The sequence below is a fragment of the Benincasa hispida genome, chromosome 7 (assembly GCF_027475165.1).
Source record: "Benincasa hispida cultivar pf3 chromosome 7, pf3_genome.v1.1, whole genome shotgun sequence".
NCBI classification, from domain to species: Eukaryota; Viridiplantae; Streptophyta; class Magnoliopsida; order Cucurbitales; family Cucurbitaceae; genus Benincasa; species Benincasa hispida.
The window spans coordinates 56260260-56281846 of record NC_143484.1 but is presented as its reverse complement, the minus strand read 5'-3'; the positions used below and the strand labels follow the sequence as shown (position 1 = coordinate 56281846).

Here is a 21587-nt window from a genome sequence, read left to right as displayed (position 1 = left end):
CACAGCATCTTCTTCTATTTTCTCCTTCTTTTTATCAATTATATTTTTATCCTTAAACTTAAGTTTATTTAATTCTTTTACCCTTTTCAACTTAACTTTTTTCTGTAAATTTAAGCTAGTTTAATTTTCTCATCTAAATTGGTATTTATCGAATATCTCCCATTTTCAGTTTTAAGGAAAATTTTACGTAAGAACTTCATATTTATCATAAATTTTTCGAACTTTACAAGAAATCCCAACGAAATTTTGTTTTCTATTTTTTTTTTTTTTTTATAAAAGTAACAAAAAATCTACCACAAATATTGGTTGAAACTTGCCAAAAACATGGTAAAAACACAAAATAGTATATTGAAGTTTAAGGTTTAAAATTGAAATTAAATTTGAAAAGTTGTATTAGAAAAAAATAAAATTAAACTCTTGAATGGAGAACATAATGGTATTTTTCACCATGTGAGATTCTCTTTTTAGAATCTCAAAAAGTAAGAAAGATGTTAGAGAAAAAATGTAGTTTTTAAAAAAGAAATTAGTTTTGTAAGGTAAAAACTTTTTTAAGTTAAAAATAGCAATTTCTCCATAAAATACTATATAAATTAAAGTTATTATCAATTTCAAATCTAGATACAGTAAAAACATAAAATCGTTTGCTCACAACTTAAGAATTTAAATCACGTAACCCAAAAATGGTTTTGAAAAACAAGCCTAGCAAATGATGAAATTCATTAGAATGAAAACATATAACATAATCTGTTGCGTATCAAGCATGATTGTAATTGATACAATGGTTTTGGTACCAAAGAAGCTATTCATGAATGTTGACTCCTTTCTCTCTTTTTTTTTTGAAAAAAATATTATGGAAACATTTTCTTTTGTTAAAACTATACTATCTAAAAGGAGTCATGTGAGAAAAATATTTGATTTTCCCTTTTATCCATTTTAGTGGATGGTTACATGATATATTAGGTAATTCCATGTTTAAATTCATTAAATAAATTATTTTGCTTCTATTTTTTAACATCATAAGCAGACGAAAAAAATATAAATTTTCTCCTATTTTTAAGTATCTTGGTTCATTTAAAGAAATAGTTTGAATTTTGATTTATTTTCAAGACTTGATTTAAGATCAAATCATATATTTTTTTCCTATAAATTCAATTCTTACACTCCAGATTTTCATGATAAAACAATGGAAAATTTACATAGATAGAAAAAAAAAATGCCAAACTATTTACATAAATTTTAAAAAAAAAACACAGATAAACACTAATGATAAGCTGATAAACTGTCAGTGATAAACTTCTGTTCTGTTAAAGAAGATTAAAATTTTACTATTTTGTGTAAATAGTTTCTCTTATTTTTCTATTTTTGAAAATCTCCAAAACAATTCTATAATTAGTAAGGTATTTTTTTTTGTTTTCTGTAATCTTTTTTCTTTTATATAATAAAAGAATTGAGTATTAAATATTTATGAACTTCGCCGTTGAAAAGAAGTCTCAGTCTTCACCTATGTTTACCTTCACCTTATCAAATTGTGAAATTTTCAAACCAAAGGAATTAAGATGTTAATCAAATCATTCAATAATAATTAATATTTATTTAAAATAAAGTTTAAAATGAAGACTAAACATTGCAAATAATTTTTTGGAGTTTATGTCTAAGAAAATAAAAAATATTAGAAAAACAATGTTTTAGTTTAAAATAAAGTAAACACATCATCCAAATCTAAATTAAAATGAAAGTTTGAAACTAACAACATTAATAAAATCATCAAATCATCTAAAACAACATAAATGAATAAATAAAATTTTAAATTAAGGGATGATTATCACGAATTTTAAAAAGAATGGAAAATATATTTTCCTTTAAATTAAAGTTTAGAATGAGGAGATATCTAAATCAAAATAAAAAATATATATACTTTTTAAAAAATTAAAAGAGAGTTATCACGAAAATTTGAATATTTATATTAATTTCAATTAAATTAAAATTTGAAACTAAGAGATAATCGAATTATTCAAATAAAAATAAAAAAGAATTATTTTTAAAGATCATTATCACGAAATCTTTATGGAAAAATAAATTAACTAATATATCTTCTATTACATATTTTTTAAAAAATTATTCAAGTATTTATTTTTCTTTTATAAAACTGGTGCGAATAAAAAGGTAGAACCCATTAAATTTAAACCCAAAGAAATGTTGACTTTCTAAGGTATAATGTAATGGCCACGTTCCCGAGACCACTCAAGCTAATTTCAATTTGACTTGGTCAATTATTATAAAAGAACCATGGCATAATAATAATGATGATATTATATACTACTAGTTAGTCATTTCAATATATATATATGGGAATAGATAATACACAACTCTAGGGGCATACTCATTGACCAACTACTCCTGAACTAAAAAACATAAATATATAATCCAGAAAATTGTCAATCATATGCCTAAGGCGGCAAAATCTTGAGATATAGTGACAAGGAAAGCAAACTTAAAATATCCTCTTAATAAACAAGCAACCACTTGATTCACCTAATCAATCCCCTACCGCAAAAAGCACAGACCTGAGTTGAAACGAGATAGTGAAGTGAAACTGGCGCTTTTGGTAGATTTAGAATCCATAGAGGAAGCAATTTGAATAGCAAGGAAGAAACAGAGCAGTGTCTTCCATAGCTATTGGTTGCCGAAATGGGTTTAATTGAATCTGCAAGGCAAAACAAAGACAAATTGATAAGTGTGCTCTTGGCGTCAAAAGGGGGGCAATGGTGGACACTTACCGGGAAAGTAATGGGACGGCCTGTCGCACTGCTCAAACAAGAAGCTCCAAGATGGCAAGCTTCTTCACAGAAATCAGAAAAGATTGCTGGGACTTTTATTTCCTTAATGAGCTCCTGTTACATTCATCCAAACAAATATGCTGTTGGTGATGATTAAAAAGTAAGACAGTGAGTATAAGAAACAAGAAAGTGCTCAATTTATACAGTAGTTCTACTTCTAGGTCTAAATTTATAACACTTGAATTGTGAAGTTACAAACATGCATAATCATAAGGTAGTTTAAGTTTGTAAAGAGTATCGACATACAATGGTAGGTAGCCAACTGGAATACGCAGCAATCCCAGCATTTGGAGCAATGATCAAGTGAGGATAACAATCCTATCCGGATAAAACAAGTAATGAGAAACAGCCAAAAGATCATGTAAGATGAAAAACAAACGTTAAAGAAATAAATAATACAATAAAAGTTTGTTTTCTTTGAGGATGAGAGTCAGACAAAGAAACTAACTTTGATAATGTCTTTGTAACAATCATGGTAAAGCCCTCTTCGAAGCTTCAATGACAACTGTCGATATTTATTAGAATATACATCCCTGTCAACAGCTTTGCTAGAAGATTTGCAAACACAATCCATCTGAAGACACTTAGCAAAACTGCAAAGGTCAATGGTCTCACCATTCCTAGCAACCCCAAAGCACAAAGGAGACCATTCAGTACCATTTTAAAAATATTTGCAGACACCATAGAGTGTCGCATAACTTATAGGCTATGGCTAATAAATAGCCAAAGACACAGCAAATATGTGGGAAAAGGTCAAGCCTTTGGTCGTTCTGATTTGCAATGCACTTTACTAGCGTTATAGAACTTATTCGAATCCATCCTGTCTTCACAACTCACATTTCTTCTGGAATTCTAGGCCCAACAAGCTCTATTTGTAATGCCACCCCAGGGAAAAGTGCAAGCAGCTCAGCAAAAACGGAGAGCTGTGGAAGCTCCTTCTCAGGCCCTGAAAAGCATAAGAAAACTAACATTAATCAATTCCTATAAAAGCAAGCAGGTCCTTTGAGCATCTTCAATGTGCGTATGTTGAAAATTTCCAATAGCAGAGTCACGTCTTTGCAAAACTTTTGGAACCCTATAACAAAATTGTGCCCAGTAAACTTCCTTCCAGTGATCCAAGTAACCAGTATGAAAAGTATAGATATGAGAAACATATATAACCAAAGTTGCCTGTTACAGTCAGTATCTTCACATGAAAGAATCATCTAATTGGATATCTAGTATGATTATATAACCAACGCCACATTCTACGGATAGTATCCTCAAATGAAAGAAGCATCTAAATATAAGTTGTATGTCTAAAAGAAGCTTGGAGGTAAATCATACCTAGATAATGTATGCATAATGTGTCGCCAAATTCTGGAGTCAAGGGCTCCAAACCAGCAACTTGCACAGCATAACTTATTGTAAGTGGCTGAACTAAGAGAAAGAGGACACATAAATGTTCGTTCTATGATGAATATTCTTAAATTAGGAATCAACATTTCTTCAGGAAACCTAGTTCAATTACATGTCAATAGTCTGGTTCAAATATTTTACAATATTTCTCTCTAAACCCTAGCGAGACCCGTACTTGGTCATTCGAAGCGCCATATAATAGATTCAAGGGATTCCAGCACAGGATGCAAAAGGAAGCTTTTTGCTTAGAATCTAGAATAAATGGGATCCAGACAATTGAACATGAAAAAAGAAATTGGAAGGCAATTTTCTTTCTGGAGGAAGAATCAGAAAAGAGAAAGTTATTGCAATTGATAAATAGTTGCTGATAAGTCGCAAAGAGTTTCACCATAGATAATCTCTTGACCATCTCTATCTCTTTGTTCTCTGCCCTAGTGAGGTTCATGGCCGTATTTCTTAATGAAAGATCGGTTTCTTATTGAAAAAAAAAAATTGATAAGTCATATTAGGATCAAAAGTTAAGACTTCAATAGAACAAGTGAGATTATGTGGGAGTGATTATGAAGCTAAATAACTTAATTAGACTCCAACCTTGTCTAATCGAAACATACCCAATGAAGAATCAAAGCAGCAGGAGAGTGAAGGGGGATGCATCTCCAATCATAATAGTCCTTCCAACTGTGTAAGCGTTTTGTTATTGGTGAAAGGGGTTCTGCATGTTTATTTGATTATTCTAGGGGCATTAACTTAACAGTACAGAACTAGGAGAGAGATGATACCACTACATGGACAAAGGACTCTAGGTAGAACCCAACCATCATTTAATCTGCAGGTGAAATAGAAATGGCAGAAATATTTAATGTGAATATAAAAGATTCCTCAATAAATAGAACAACTTCAAGATAGGAGACCTTGAGAAATTATAAGACGCAGCAGCTTCCCCACAAGGACATTCGTAAAACCACATTCCAATTTTGTGGATGGCCCTTTTGCTCAAGAATGAGCATCTACTCTCCTGTTTTTGACACAACTTCACAAAACAACAGAAGAAGAAGTTCAATCAATTATGTTCAAAGTAGCATATAAAATCAGTTTTATTGCCGCGGGTACAGGGTAAAGGATGCAACAACTTAAGAAGATACCCAATACCTGAACAGTAGCCTCCTCGGAAAATGTGAAAGGGAACTCATTCAGGGCATCTATTCTCTCCATTTGTAGTTCAAACCTTTTGCATTCATCTTTATGATCATCCCAATGTTTAACCTATGGCCAATTTTCAAATAGGATGATGGCTTGAAACAAGGAATAGCTTCCACCAAACTGTAAGATTAAACTAAACTAAACTAATGGCCATAATTATAAATTAAATACCCTTGAACTTTGGCATTTGTTTCAAAAATACCTTTATTCTTCAACTCGTTCTAAGTCACTGCCACACAGTTTCAAGTTCCAATTTTCATTCAAAACTCTAAAGAATTTCTAATAATTTTCTACGAAAGGTCAACAGTAATATTGTAATGCTTTCCAGAATTAAGAGTATTGTTGAAACAAATTGTAAATTCAGAAGTACTTTATATATATATATATATATATATATATATATATATATATATATATATATATTTTTTTTTTTTTTTTTTTTTTTTGTGTGTGTGTCAAGAGGACAAGGTACCACAGGAGGGGAAAAGGCTAGTAACTTTACAGCTCCAGTAGCCTTACATATCCTCCTCACTAGCAATAGCCAAATAATATAACCTTGCGACTAAATTTCTTTCTCTCAGATTCATAACACCATGCCACACAAGATGTTGAAGTATAAATTAATAGTCATTCAAAGCGCAATACCAATTATCACCTATTGCAAGCCAAACCTTAGAAGAACTCGCTCAAATTTGAATGAATTTCAAACTATCGAAACTTATACAATTCGACCATATCGTTGAACCGACAATAACCAGATTCAGAATTACTCAGTCAAAAGGCGTCTTAAAATTTAAAAACATAACTCATATGACAAAATTCAGGGAGCCTTGTAAACAACAAAAGAACCTGGTGATCGACTGAACAGTAAGCAACAACTCCGCAGCGACCACAGCGTCGCGTGGCCGGACCGGTGCAACGAGTTCCTCGTCCCTTGCCGGCGCACTCCATTTTTTCCGACTCCAGATGAGTTTTTTCGCGGTACGAATCAAAGCATAGCTTAGAAATATGGGCCTATTTGGGCCTCATTTGTCCTTCCGTTCATCTGGGCCTGAACTCGGATCTGCCCAATTGGCCCATCATAGCACTTGTGTACAGTAACTCCAGGCTAATTGCAAACATACCAAAATTAGCAATATGGCATATTGTTATATTTGAGTTAGATCTAAATTTTACTATTTTTATAATTTTTTTTGCATTATGACATATTTGGAAATACTTTAGGCCCGAATGCTATTTGACTGTCCCTATCTTCTATTAGAAATTTAGTCTGTTTTTTTTTATTTGTTTAAATTATGTAACTTGAAACCTAACTTAATCAGTGGAATTATATTTAGGTTCATTTTTTTAGTACAACAATTTTAGGGATAGAGATTGTACCTTCCACTCTTAAGGGTGAAGGTCATGTCAATTATTGTTGAGCTAAACTCATTTTAGTATATTTAAGTTCATCTAATATCATATTTAATTTTTATATAGTTTATACTTAATTATGATTATTACTTATCATTGTTTTTGTTTTTGTTTTCTAAGTGGTAGAGAATATATTTAAAACTTAATGAATAAAGTAGGGAGGGACACAATATTAGGGGATGAAAGCAAGCATGGAGCAATTTGCATAGCTTTTTAAGCATGTGGTTTTGTGGTAATTCAAAAGCTTAGATTATTTTGCGGGACACGGTGTATTCAATTTCATGGATGGTTCTTAAGGAATTTTCTTTTCCCCTAAAAATAATTTGATTTTGACTCAATCATCATGTTTACACTTAATTGTCATATTAGGTTGTTACCATTTGATAATCCTATTTCGGATAACACATGATGTCGGTTAATATATAATTATGGGAAAAAATCTAGTTTGGTTTCTTAAATTTGATTTCAATTTCATTTTACTCTTTTTTTTTTTTAATCCCTCTTACTGCAATTACAACTTTGTCATTTGAAATGAACCGATTGAGTGATATTTTTAAATCTTGCTCATATTAATATATTAGTATACATATCCGAAATAATTTCATTATTTTTTTAAAAGTTAAATGACTAAAATAGACATTTTAGTAGATCAATCACCAAAATGAATTTTAAACTTTAAAGAACTGAAATTAGTTCTTTCTTTTCATATAGTGAGTTCTGATGTATTTTTCGTTTATTAAATTTCTATTTTTCAAGATGAATATATTGTTCAGTAATTAAACTATTTATTGAGATATATATAAGTGGCTTTTCCTGAGTGAGCTCAGTTGTGTAATACTGTAATACAATAAGTAGTTGACCTTGCCCGCGCTTTATGGCATTTCCACTATCAAAAAAATCCAATACCGCAAAGGATTGTTCATGGAACTACTATCGAGATTCTTTGGACCATTTTTCCTAGTATCATTCCGATGTTCATTGCTATACCATCCTTTGCTCTCTTATACTCAATGGACGAGGTAGTAGTAGATCCAGCCATGACTATCAAAGCTATTGGACATCAATGGTATCAGACTTATGAGTATTCTGACTATAACAATTCCGATGAACAGTCACTCACTTTGGACAGTTATACGATTCCAGAAGATGATCTAGAATTGGGTCAATCACGTTTATTAGAAGTGGACAATAGAGTGGTTCTACCAGCCAAAACTCATCTACGTATTATTGTAACACCTACTAATGTACCTCATAGATAAAACATAATCTGTATTATACCATATATATCACCTATTCTACTAGATCTTACGGAGCCTGGTCATGCACAACATGGTCAAGTCTGATCATAGAAAAGATTCTTTTCAAGCGAACCAGCCTACCCTCTGTATGGAGCTTTCACGGTGGTTGGAATAAAGACACATTTGGTTGTGAATCCCAATGTGGCAGATAAAAACACATATATCTACAAAAACCTTCAAATTGTATCTAATTAAACCCAGGTATTGTAGACATTCTCTCATTTCCACCCCCAAACATTTTGTTTATTTCCCATTTATAAAAAAAATCTCATTATTTGCTTATTCATCATAAAATGGATCGATCTAGCAATGATGGAATTTATATTATGTTTACTGAATCACATGAAATTTTACCTAACTTCATAGGTGTAATAGATGTAATGCATGAAATATATATGAACGTAGGAATAAAGAGACTTTAATACTCAAATTGGAATTTGCAACAACTACAAATGAAATACAAAGGAATTGGTAAATTCTATTTAGACTTATGGAGTTTTGTAGAAAATATTTATATCAGATATTGAGGAATTGTCCGTAAAATCATAATTATTGATACGAGCCTTTTCCACATAATCCACATAAAAAGGGAATCTTTTGTTACAATAGAAGCAGAAGTGATGTGGATTATTCAAGAATCGAAGTCGAGTTGCTTTATAAAAAGAAGATATCAATGAACTTCTATGAAATGGTTTCACGGGATTTAGCCAATTGTCTTGATCGTGGGATATCATTGAGAAATAGGAATCCGTGTTATCAAAGGATTATATATATATATATATATATATAAACTGAATACACCTCAGTTAGATACAATATACATATTGTATATGATAATGATGTTCAAACCTAAAAGTAAGCTAAATAATATAACAAATCTTATGAATTGAAATAGCTAAGACATTAAAAGGTAATCGAGACACGCTTATGATAAGTACTATCCTGTTGTTTGTTCTACACAGGTTCCAAGTAGGCTACAACAATCGTTTCAGCATGATACAATGACCAATTATGGTAGAAATGCAATCTCAAACTACTCGGATCTGACAGAACTATTGGATTCTTGCTCTCAACTCAAAAACAAAATAAAGAAAGAAATGAGAAAACTCTTCAAATAAGAATTGGATATTACCGATGAAGAAACAAGTTGCTAATTATAGGCTAGCAACTCAGTAACTCTCCAAAATATAGAATAAAATCAAATAAATACAAAAATTGAAACATTTATCAAGTTTAACTCAATCTAGTTGTTACGTGGCAAAAATCAAATATAACACATTCAAAATGAAGAAAGTACAAATTTGACTTTCATATATGTTAAATTTATACATGAAACATCATCTAATTTGATGGTTTCAATTCAATTTGAAGTTTCTAATTAGCCATGAATTTAATCTGCACAATTAAATCCATTTTTTATGTTTCAAATATTCATAAAAGTTTCACTTTCTTTTGCTATAAATATTCAACATCATTTGCTTCTTTAATTATCAATAAATATTTATTGTACTACAAAAAATAATTTTATACTTGTTAATTTGTTTCGGTAACAATTGACATTTACTTGTCAACATAAACATAACTCACCTTACCTTGAATAAATTTATATTATCAACTTCGAAATCCGAAGTTCGATCCCCCACCGACATATTATATCAACAAAAATGGACATTCACTTTCTTCCAATTCCCTTTATCTATCTTCACTTTTTCATACTCTTCTAACACAAGTTCAAAATTGTCTTATCTTCACACTTGTCGTTGCATCAAATGTTGAAAAAATTACTCAATGAGACCTCCACACGAGACTATTTTAAAATAACCATTTAGATTTAGATTAAAAAATTGTATGTCTCCTATTACCCCTAAAAAATTCACAACTTTTACAAAAGGAGATTGTGTTGCAATAAACAACATCTTTAAATCTCCAAACATCTTGAAAAAAAAAAAAAAAGCACAAAAATATAGAAAAAGGGAAGGGGGAAAAAAGATTCTCATAGATAAACATAAAAATATTCGTATCCCCACCAAATCAAACATAATTTAAAAGTAAAATTAGATTGAGTCCACAAAAGAAAAAAAAATGAATCAATTACTCAATTGAATAGGGCAATGAAAGTGAGAAAATATGAAACAATAATGAATTTTTTTTATAAAAATAAATGAAGTTGAGAGATTTGCCAAGTGTGTGAGAACCGTCCACCCAATTGAAACGAATCAACACATATTAGTTAAATAGTAATTAATGAATGATAATATTAGAAAGAAAGAAGAGAATGGGAGATTGGTGAGTTGTCGTAATCGGAGAGATTATATTGGATAATACAATTAAATTTGAAAAAAAAAAAAAAACAAAAAACAAAAATCAAATCATTATAAGTAATTGTCCCAACTCTATGGGAAGATTATTGAGTTGGCAATGTTTATTTGTGTTGGATTGGAAGCACATGAAAGATGCTTTGTTTCCCTGTTTCATTGAAACATCATGTCATTTATCCAATCCTTAAAAAATAAAAAACAGTATTTTTCTTTGTTGTGTGAGATTTAAAGTCCCTTGTATTAAAAAGAAAAAGGGGCCAAAGTACTTTTTTGACAATGCAACCAATTTTTTTTAAAAAAATCTATCCTCCAAATCCAGAGTCATTCTAAAAAAATCTAATAATTCGCTGCAATTCTAAAGTGGTTAATTATAACTTTACAAGAAAATATGACAAATAACTAATTAAACTTAAATATTAATTAATATAAAATAGAGTTATTTTCAAATAAAGGAAAATCACAAAGGACAAATAACAACTAAACAAATATTAATTTAGATTATTCAATAATTTTATTAATGGGCTAACCATTATTTAAGTGATAGTTTATGCCTAATTTATCTGTCTTCTTAGTATTGTTGTATTGTTTTTTTGTATTTTTAAAAAAAGTGTTTTTTGTATGTCCTTTATGCTATTTCAATCTAACCAAATTCTTGGGTACCAGATTTAAAGTTCCTTGTGTTGTATTAAAGATTAAAAAGAGGGGAAAAAGTACTTTTTGACTAAGAATATTTAACCGTGTTGGCTTAATCACTTTTTTTTTTCTTTTAATAAACTATTATTAGTATCCAGCTATAAAATTAGTCTATTTATTTCAGGTTTGTCTGATATTTCTAATGTTTGAAGATTGGATTATAGCTGCATTATCTGTATTTTTAGTATTAGTATTTCAAATTTTTTAATATAGACTTCTAAACTTTTCAAAATTGTATCAATTTGTCTTTAAAATTATTATTTTTTAATAAATTCAAGAACTTTCAATTTTGTATATGATATGTCCCTCCATTATATAAAAGTTAATTGAATTAGCATGTTGTGATAACCAATAACAAAATAAATTGACAAACATGCCAAATTAAGTTAATAAAAACACATGATCTGACATCCAAATCAATATGTGATTGTATTTATGTTTAAAAACTCACAAAGTATATAAAGACTATAAACACATAATTTAACATTGTTTTACACGTCTAAGTTGGGAATGAGACTAAATTTCACATCACCTAAACCAAAGGAAATATCATTAATATATAAGTAAAAACATGAGTATAATTCGACTAATATAATGAACATAATTTTACTAATATAAGATATGAACTATCAATTAATAGTGGGTTGGGCCTCCAACTTAGAGTGTGTTGAGTGGGCTATAATAGGTCATTTAGCATTTGGGGTGCGTGTTAAAATAAGTGGAAGTAAAGGATTATTTTAACCCATATTTCGCTGCAATGAAACTATTTACCATTTAGTGGTTAAATAACCAACTCTCTCTTCCTTCAATGTTTTCAATAACTCCATTCACCAGTGACTGATTTTAACAACTACCTCTGGTGACCAACTATGACAATTACCTCTTATGATCACTCGATAGTCAATTCTAGCTAAGACCACTTCCAACGTCCAATTTCGCTATGACTACCTCCAGTGGGCAAGGATCACCTTTGACGACCACCTATGCAACCAACTCCGACGATCACTATGGCGGCTAACTCTAGTGAAGACCACCTCCAGCCTCCTAATTTTGGCAACGACCACTTCCAGCGACTAGCACGGACGACTCTTTTCGATGACCAACTTCGACAATTAACTCCAATGAAGACCACTTCTAAAACAACGTTACTAAAAAGAATATATATTCAGGTTTGTTTTTTTTTTGTAGTATGAGGTAGAAAATCAAACCTTTAACCTCGAGATCGATAGTACATATTTGATATCAATTAAACTATGCTCATTTTAACTATTTAAATTATTATATTCATAAAATTTGATTGACATTGGTGTATAGATTTGGTAACTAAAATGAATTTTGTTTAGGGACATAGAAGAAAGGATGCAAAGAAAATGATAATTAATGTTTGGTGAGTAAATAAAAAGAGCATAAAAATGTCGGAGGTGGTGTTATTGTATGATTGTGTATTATAGTGCAATAAGGACCACTTTAAAAGCCTCGACTTGGATGGTAAAGATGGCTTGTGGTACAAGTGAAAAGAATCTCCACAAAATATTTTATTCGAAAAACAAAGAATATTTATGTTTCCCCTTTATCCTAAGTTAAAAAAAGAATGAATAATAATAATAAGATTATATAATTTAATAAGATATTTGTTTCTGTAGAGAAGGACCGTACAGAAGGAAAATCATGAAAGAGCATTATGAGAAGAGGGGACATTATTGCCCTAATTTGATGATTAATGAAATACAGTGCATAAATTAATTGTCAAATAAACGTGGCAAATGGTGAGGGCTAGTGGGCCCATAATCTCAAAAACTTAGATCAAGATTCCATTTTGACTAAACCCATGATGTTTCCCTTTCCCTTTTCTTTTTATTTTTTTTTTCTTCTCAAAATTCTAATTATTATAATCATCCTGTCGTGTCCTCCAAAGTGAACTCTCGTTTTTCAACTTCAAAACCTTTCCTATATCTAACATTTTCATCTACACCTCTTTAACACCTGTATATAATATATATATATATATATTCTATTTTTTTAATTCATATAAACTTGTGTGACTTTTGTTTTTCATAAATCTAAATTCTATGTACTTGAAAGAGTATTTAGGTTGATGTAGTGTCAAATCAACTACATTTCAATATCTAACTTTGTAAATAAAGTATTTAACTTCATTAAGTATAAAGAGAATTGTTTATCCCTTCAGACTATTTATAATGTTTGTCCAATTCCTGCTTAGGATTATGTGCAAGATCGCCATGTGATCTCTGAAGTTGCAAAGTGTCAGTGGCGAGTTCCACTCAATCATTTCTCCTTTGGTGAAACTTCATGAACTCGATCGGTAGATCCAAAATCTAAAGACTTGACTTTTTTTTTTTTGAGAGGTTCGGAGTTCTATGTAAGCTTTAAAACCCTCTTTAGGTTTGGACTCTATCTTAGACAACCTTCATCAATATCTAATTTACATCATTATAACATTGATTTTTTTTAAAAAAAATTGTTCTCAAAAAGTGTATTTCATAGATTAAAATAAGAAATTTTTTCCCAGATAAAAAAAATGTCAAATTATTTACAAAAATGGCAAAAAAAGGACTAATATACATTGTTAAGAAATCTACCTCTTTTGGATATATTAGATAATACAGGGTTCCATCTCAAAATCAATTGACAATGAAAAGAGTAACACATCTATCCTATAAAGAGTGTGAGTCCCCTTGATTTTTTCAATGTGGGATTCTCAACGGGTGTCAAATAAATGGTTTGATTTGAGTGTTTTTAGAAAAAAAAAAAAAAATGATAGGTAGTTGTTTTTTAGGATTTGGTTTAATCGGTACATTGGATTGGTTGCAAATTTATATTGGTTGATTATTTTGTTTAAAAGAAGAGGTTTGTTTTTTGTGGCGTTTGGGAAACTGCATAAAACAAATACAACTCCAATCAAATACTAACAAATTTTGTAAAACGCATGCAAGCATCGTTTTTCTCTTTGTCTTTCTCTCTGTCAAAATATATCGAGATTTTAAAGTGGATTAAATCATAAATTCCGTCTCTATAATTTAAAAAATGTTAAAATTTAATCTTTATTATTTATAATTAGAATTTAGTCTCTCTGATCTAATAAAACCATCATAAATAGTCTCAACGATAAGAAATATTTATTAGATTTTTATCAAAGTATTTGACTATTTATCAAGTTTTATCAAATCATAAATACAAAATTCTAAATATTTTTTCCAAATTATGAAGACTAAATTTTCAATTTAACCTTTACACTTTATGTCTATTTGATCATATTAAACCTTCACATTTATAAATTTAATCTATGATTTTTTTAATTTTTAAATTGACATATTTGCTAGGCACAATTAAACATTTAAGATCTCGTTAGACATAAAATTTAAATTTGATTTTTTTTAATAAACATATTTAAAAGTTCATGAATCAAATAAATATAAATCTCACATTTTATGTCGACATTTTAACTATAATATAAGGAGGGTTAGGAATAGGCTCTAGGTTAAATTAGTGCCCCTTGGTGATGTTTTATTGAAGATGCACACTTCTTGCCTTCGAGTTGAATGATGTTTTTTTTTTAAAAAAAGATGCTACAAGTACAACATAACACTCCCAATATTTAATTATATTAATTTTAAAATTTTCATGTTTTGTTTTCATGTTTTTGTTTGTATTACTTTTAAACTATCACTGCTTACTACTAGTTAATAGGCTTAGGATCTAATAGAGTGTCGGAATGCTAAATTCCGTAGCTCATCATTGTTTTTGAAAAATCATCTCTCTTTTTCTTATTTTACTTTTTGGAAAATTTAATTTTACCTCATCATAAATCACCAACTTTTAATTTCATGAAATTGAACTCCATATTTATGTAACCCACTCAAATATTCATTGTTATGTAGCAGTTTTTTTTTTAAATATTTTTTTGTCTCTTATAATTGAAAAAGATGCTTGAAGATTGATGTAATTTAGGCTGCACTCAAATATTACTATTTACTAAAAAACACGAGTCTCTTAAAACTCAATCATTTAAACAAAATTTAAGTCTGGCTCAAAAGTTGGTCCAATCTGAAAAATAAAATGACTCGCCACTTAGACAACAAATGTTAAATGATTTGGCTCGTTCTATAACAAGATAATACCAAATAGAAAAATAAGAGATAACACACAAAAATTGTTAATCCAATTCGGTGATAACCACCTACATCTGAGAGGCAGATAGTCCATAAAAGATAATTCACTAATGTTTAAGAGTTAAGCGATTACAATTTAGTACTTATCTATAAAGTAACAACTTTTACAATGACACACGAAGAACCTAACTCACAAATGTTGGAATAAATGGTAGTGACCTTTCGTGTAAAGCTGCATTGTTTCATGAATGAATGTGTCATTTTGAAAATAACCAACTTGAAGAATAGACGACTATTCGTGGTCATTCGAATAGTCTACAAATATGCCTCTTCTTCAAATTGCTTTTAAAAACTTTTTCATAAGCATTTTTCTCCCACTAAAACTTTCTCCCTTTTTATAAATTTGTTGAAGTTCGTTTTATTTCCACAAAATATAGTTCATTGGATCTTGCGGACGAAGTACTACTTCAATAAGAAAATTAATCTATTCTATCTTGGAAGATGATTATTCATGAAACTCAAGCATTAGGATGAGTAAAATCGTTTTAACTACAACGTGAAATCATTGGATTCAGATTTTCTTACCTTACGAGGTTATGTATTTTCTCTTATTTTTTTTTATGTTATTCATATAACAATCTTAAGAAAATTTTAGGTTCTGTCCTCGCCCACGTTGAATTCATATTGATAATATTCGTTCTAGTTTATGTGTTTCCGTTGGTTGCCTTCATGTCTTTTAACAAATTTTTTGTTAATGGGATCTCATCTAGATAGTGGAACTTGATATTAATTCTGTTTTTTACTCAATTTGTTTGTTATTCTGTTTACTTATATATATTATAAAACAATCTTTTATTCCATTTTGTGTATCTACAAAAACCAAATATTCTGTTTTTTTGTATAAATATTGATTTAGTTTAATAAATTGATTGTGTCCGTGATCATTTTGTATTGGAATTGGAATTCACGCTCAAATTCATTTTGAATTTATAGATTTTGCATGCTTTGATAGATTGTGTTTATAAATGCTGGTTTAAGAAAAAAAAAAAAAAAAATCTAACAATTGTTGATCTCTAAAACAAGTATTTAGAAGATATCTATTGTTTTTGTTGGCCGGTTTCCAGTATGTAAAATCAATAGATGTTGAGATTTTGCTCATATTGTTTAAGCCATATTGCACTATTTATGTTATTATTTTTTAATTCGCTTACTTTGTTATGCTTTTGCTATTATGTATAGATGGGTATCAAACACAATGTTCTCATTGTTTTATGTTTCAAGCGTAATGAATAATGTCTCAAATTTATTTGTTATCTTGTTTAATTTTATTTTGTAAAAACTTGTTTGGTAAAGTGATTTATTTATTTTTCACAAATATTTGGTGATCGATTTCACATAAATGTCATCAACAATACCAAATTGTTGTACCACATTTTTTTTAAGAATATGTGATATTATTATACAACAACAAAAGGGGATCCCACGGCCTGGGATCAAGGCATCAAAGCAACAAAACACAAGTAAAAACAGGGTAACAAAACCAAAACAAAGCCATCAAGATAAGACCAGAACAAAACTCCACAAACTAGGAACAACAGCAAAACAAAAAACAACGACAAGTTCAAAAAAAAGAAACAACCATAAACACACTAGATAAGACCAAGAAGATCAACCCGCCAGGAAGCAGCTCGAGCTGACGCAACACACCAGACCACACCTCTCTCCCAAAACCACACTCAAAAAATAAATGATCTCGCGACTCCACACCTCCCCCACACAGAAGACACCCCCCTCTGACAACACACCCCAACTCCTCAACCAATCCCGCATACCCAACCTGTCCCTCATAGCTAACTACGTACAGAAGGAGTGACGTGGAATACCCCCACCCACAAAATACCAGCCCAAGACACCTTAGGATGACGAGGATGCAAACTCTTCTACGCACTATCGATAAAAAACCGACCACTAGCATCCGGCATCCAAACCCAATAATCCTCCTCCCTCACCCTAGGCCCTACTGAATAAGACCCCAAATCTCAAGCAACTCCTAAGACACTGTAGGCCACCTCCAACCTCCCTCACCATCCATGAACTCCGCCAACCGCACCTCCAAACTACTCGTTTCTTCATTTGAAGCATCTCATTCCAAATTGAAGAGTTCTCTCTCTTTTTTTTCTTCCTTTCTTTCTTTTGTTCTTGAATTGAGTTGAAAGCAAGTATCTAAGAGTTCTGCCAGATCTGAATAGTTTGATGTTGCAGTTCTACCGGAATTAGTCATTGTATCTTGCTAAGACGATCACTGTAGTCTGTGTAGAGCGAAGAATTGTCTTTAGGACAACGCTTACCAGAAGCGTGTCTCGACTATATTTTAAGTCTCCAAAAGTTTTGAAGTTCTTCTAGGTCTTTAGTTATTTTAATATCTAAACCATGTTACACCATCTGACTTTCTTTCGAATTTGAATATTATTACATTGAGTGTACTATTTCTAGTTGAGTTATAATCAGTTTACTAATGCATTCAGTTCTTATACTATTTTCTCCAACACATGCATTATATTTTTAATGTACTTTCAAATACAATATATGTAAAAAAAGTAACAATTTGAACTCTAAAATATGTTTATTATGAATTTTCAAATGAAAAAAAAATACTATCAACTTTGATGCAAGAAATTCGATCTCCTCCTTGTGTTGTCAAAAACAAAATAATTAAAAGTAAAAATTAAAACATTTTCAATTTAATATAAAAATTGGTTGTTCCAGTTTTCTTCTTAATCAAACTTCAATTATATCTCTTTTATTGTCTCATTGAATAGAGTACAAATTCAACAGTTCTATGATATTACTCGACAAAATGGAATAAACAGACAACTTAAAATCACAAAGAAAATATATGCAATATACAAAAAAATAAAAAATAAAAAATTATAGAACGGACTGTATAGTTCAATTAATTTCTATATTTCATTTGTTGTATTTAAAAAAATCGAATATGACTATGGAGTCTGTTATAAGTCACTTTTAAAAACCAACCGTTACAAACTCAGGGAGACAAATCGTTAAAGATAAAACTGAAACAATGACAGTCAAATGAAGACAAGAGAAGTATAAGAATTGGGTCAATGGACCAAGAGAGGAAGAAATTAAGGAAATGAGAGGGGTTAGACTAAGAGATCCAACTTGCCCGCTTCGGCCTCAAGTAGGTTAGACCATTTGGCCCACCTTGCCCACCTCGACCTCATCCCGATTTCCATCTCCGAAAGCTTGCTTCTCATAGGCTATGATTCGAGGCCCCCTTGGCCTGCCCCAAATTTGCATTCCCTAATTCCAGTTAGATTTAGAACCATATTCCCTAATCCCACTTGAATTCGGAACACTAAGTCCACCCCACTATAAATAAGAGGTCATAAGCAATACCTAAGGTAAGTTCTTCTCCCCACTTCTAATTTGCTCTAACCCTTTTGCTAAATATTGACTTAGGTTTTGTGGCATGCACCACACTGATATTTTTTTTTCTTATCTTGTGGGTCAACTTCCTTTTCCAAAATTATAAATTTACTGAAAAGGCACACGAAAATGAGGTGTGTCTCCTTTATCTGAATTTTGCCATCAACATAATCCAACTTAAAATATTTAGTTGGTTGAGGAATTGTTTAATAGTTTAGTTGTAGGTTAAGAGTCTTCCTAGAATAGAGTAGGTAGTTCCTCGTGAACAAACCTATTAAGAAAATACGAGTAGAGACTGTTAAATATCCGACAACCTTTTATATGGGCTTATGTATATGGAGTAAGCGGAAAAAGGAGGAAGTAGGGCAATAAAATTATTCAAACTTTAAAGAGGGGTGGTTGGATCCAAATTTAGTGTAGGACGAACATGCAAAGTAATAGTGTGACAAAAAATCAATGTAAGGCATCAATTTCAATATTTATAAACTTCAAAATTTATATTCATCTATGAGATCGCCAACATCAAACTTGATGCGTTGTTATCATTCACCAACATTTTTCAAATTCTAATCTTAATTTTCATTTTGTTGGTCTTGCAACTTAAAGAACTTTAAGCTTAATTTTCTTTTATTTCCCTTTTTCATACAACTCTAAACATCTAAGCTTTAACTCTACTTAGTTGTCCCGTCGAAATTTTGTCTCAATTTCAATTTTAACTATAACGATTTTTTTTAAAGTATATTTTAAGTTACTTTTGAATTTGATATAATTACACAAACTTTGAATAATGTGAAGAGATCGAATCCTAAGTGGAAGTGTGTGGTCGCTTTGCAATTTTGTTTTCGATTTTATATAAACAAAATATGAGATAAAAATAATAACATAATGGATAAACAATCAAGATTAGTATACATTTAAGAGAAGAAAAGAGAGGAGCTAAACCTTACCTTTGTAAATTCTCAAATTCTTCATGATTCCCTCTGGAACGTCTCTTCAGTGATCAAGGGACACCACCGTAAGTGAAACCTTGTTATTCTCTAGGATACCAAGAATTGGGATTTGTGGTCTCCGAGACTTGGAAGAAAAAGAAAAAGTAGTAGAGAAAGAATTGGGATGTGTGGTATCCAAGACTAGATTTAGAATTTCCAATTCAATTGTGTCACAAACATGAGTCATGAAGACCTATTAATAGAAAAGAGGGATGGCCCACTTCTCCTAGTCTTTCTTATTCCTACTCTATTCTAATTTAATTAAATAACTTTTATTTAATTAATTAGTCCAATAATTAAATAACCATATATATTAAATCTAATTTAATATATATAATTAATTAATTTATAAATAAACATCACATGTTTATTTATCTCCACTTCTCAAAAATTAATTAATTAATTAACCAATTAATTAATCAATTAAATGAATATATTAAATCATATTTAATATAGAATTAATCAATATATAATTATCACATATTTATATGTATATATCTCTTTAATATTTGAATTTTATTCAAATATTTTTTCTCTTAATTATAGATCACAACTATAATTAATCATATTATATTAATCTCATCAATATGCAATTGATTTGAACAATTCAAATCATTCCTCTTATATATCATTTAGTGAGCTAACAAGAGGATCTTATAGACCTACAGGTTAAAAGCTCTAATGGTATAAGATTAATTAATTTACCTCTTTAATTAAATTAATCGATTTTCATTAACTACCGATCAATCTACTAAAGACCGATAACTGCACTCTTCACACTGTAGATTTATTTCAGTGTCCACAGATATAACCAATCAATAGTGAGTTGACCATTCACAAATTACTCTATAGTTGGGTCAAAATACCGTTTTACCCCTGTAGTTACATCTAACTCCTTAAATATCACTGATCCCTCTAATGAACAGATAGTTTATAGTCCAACTATAAACTAACACCTATCGAGCCAATGAGAGGTTGAGGCCTCAATGTTCAAGACCCGAAATCAACTATTAAAAGAGAAATTTATCTACTTTCCCTAAGGTCGGGAAAGAAGTGAATTTCATCTTGTGTAGTTGTGTTTCCAGCTCCCTACTTGAACAAGTCCTCAAAACGGTAAACTTTTTGAGTTGGCTAATAAGACCACTCTCACCGATATAAATCAAAGGATTGCTCTCATACACATGAGTTCACAACTCACTCAGGATTAAGGTCAAGTCATTTATGGTCATTCTAGTGAAATGTAAGTTTCTTTTACCAACGGTGTTATATAGAGAGACTATTCATTTCGTGGTCCAGTCTTATACAAAGTCTTTATATAGAATACTCCCACTTGCATGTCTCCACATGAACGATCAAGATTAGATTATTTGTAGCACTTTACAAAAATTGTAACATCTACAAAACAGACTGTATTCGTAGTGTCACTAGGATAAGGTACCTAACCTTATCCATCCGCTATAGACCATTTAAGTTATTACTTAAACATGATCCACCTGTATGTCTCTACATACATGTTTAAATTTCATAAAATAACCTTGGATCTTAGTTTATTGGATTGATTTAATGCAGTCTAAACATTAATAAAATATCTCTTATTTTATTAGATATATAATTTATCTTTACAAACTACAAGATACACTCGATTTAGGACATTAACTCCAACCATCTCCCACTTGTCCTAAAACGAGTGGGATGTACCGTATCAAATACAATACAATGAATAAGTGAAGTATAAATAGTATCAAATACCATGAGTGAGATGTACAGTATCAAATACAATACAATAAACTAGGGCATATAATATGCTCAATAAAATCTCCCACTTGCCCTAGATTAAGTGGCTTATATCTTGTAGACCCGG

General features: G+C 30.3%; 1 protein-coding gene across 1 annotated transcript; it reads right to left on the bottom strand.

Annotated features, from left to right (window-relative positions):
- Positions 1 to 2292: 2292 nt before the first annotated feature.
- LOC120080909 (zinc ion binding protein) lies at positions 2293 to 6494 on the bottom strand. Its single transcript, XM_039035586.2, has 11 exons — positions 6285 to 6494; positions 5385 to 5498; positions 5147 to 5265; positions 5015 to 5061; positions 4847 to 4947; positions 4164 to 4251; positions 3675 to 3783; positions 3286 to 3457; positions 3084 to 3155; positions 2778 to 2891; positions 2293 to 2704 (listed from the first exon to the last, which is right to left on the bottom strand). Exons 1-11 carry the CDS (start codon positions 6384 to 6386, stop codon positions 2612 to 2614), a joined length of 1131 nt encoding a protein of 376 aa, XP_038891514.1. The 5' UTR covers positions 6387 to 6494; the 3' UTR covers positions 2293 to 2611.
- Between the last annotated feature and the right edge of the window lie 15093 nt (positions 6495 to 21587).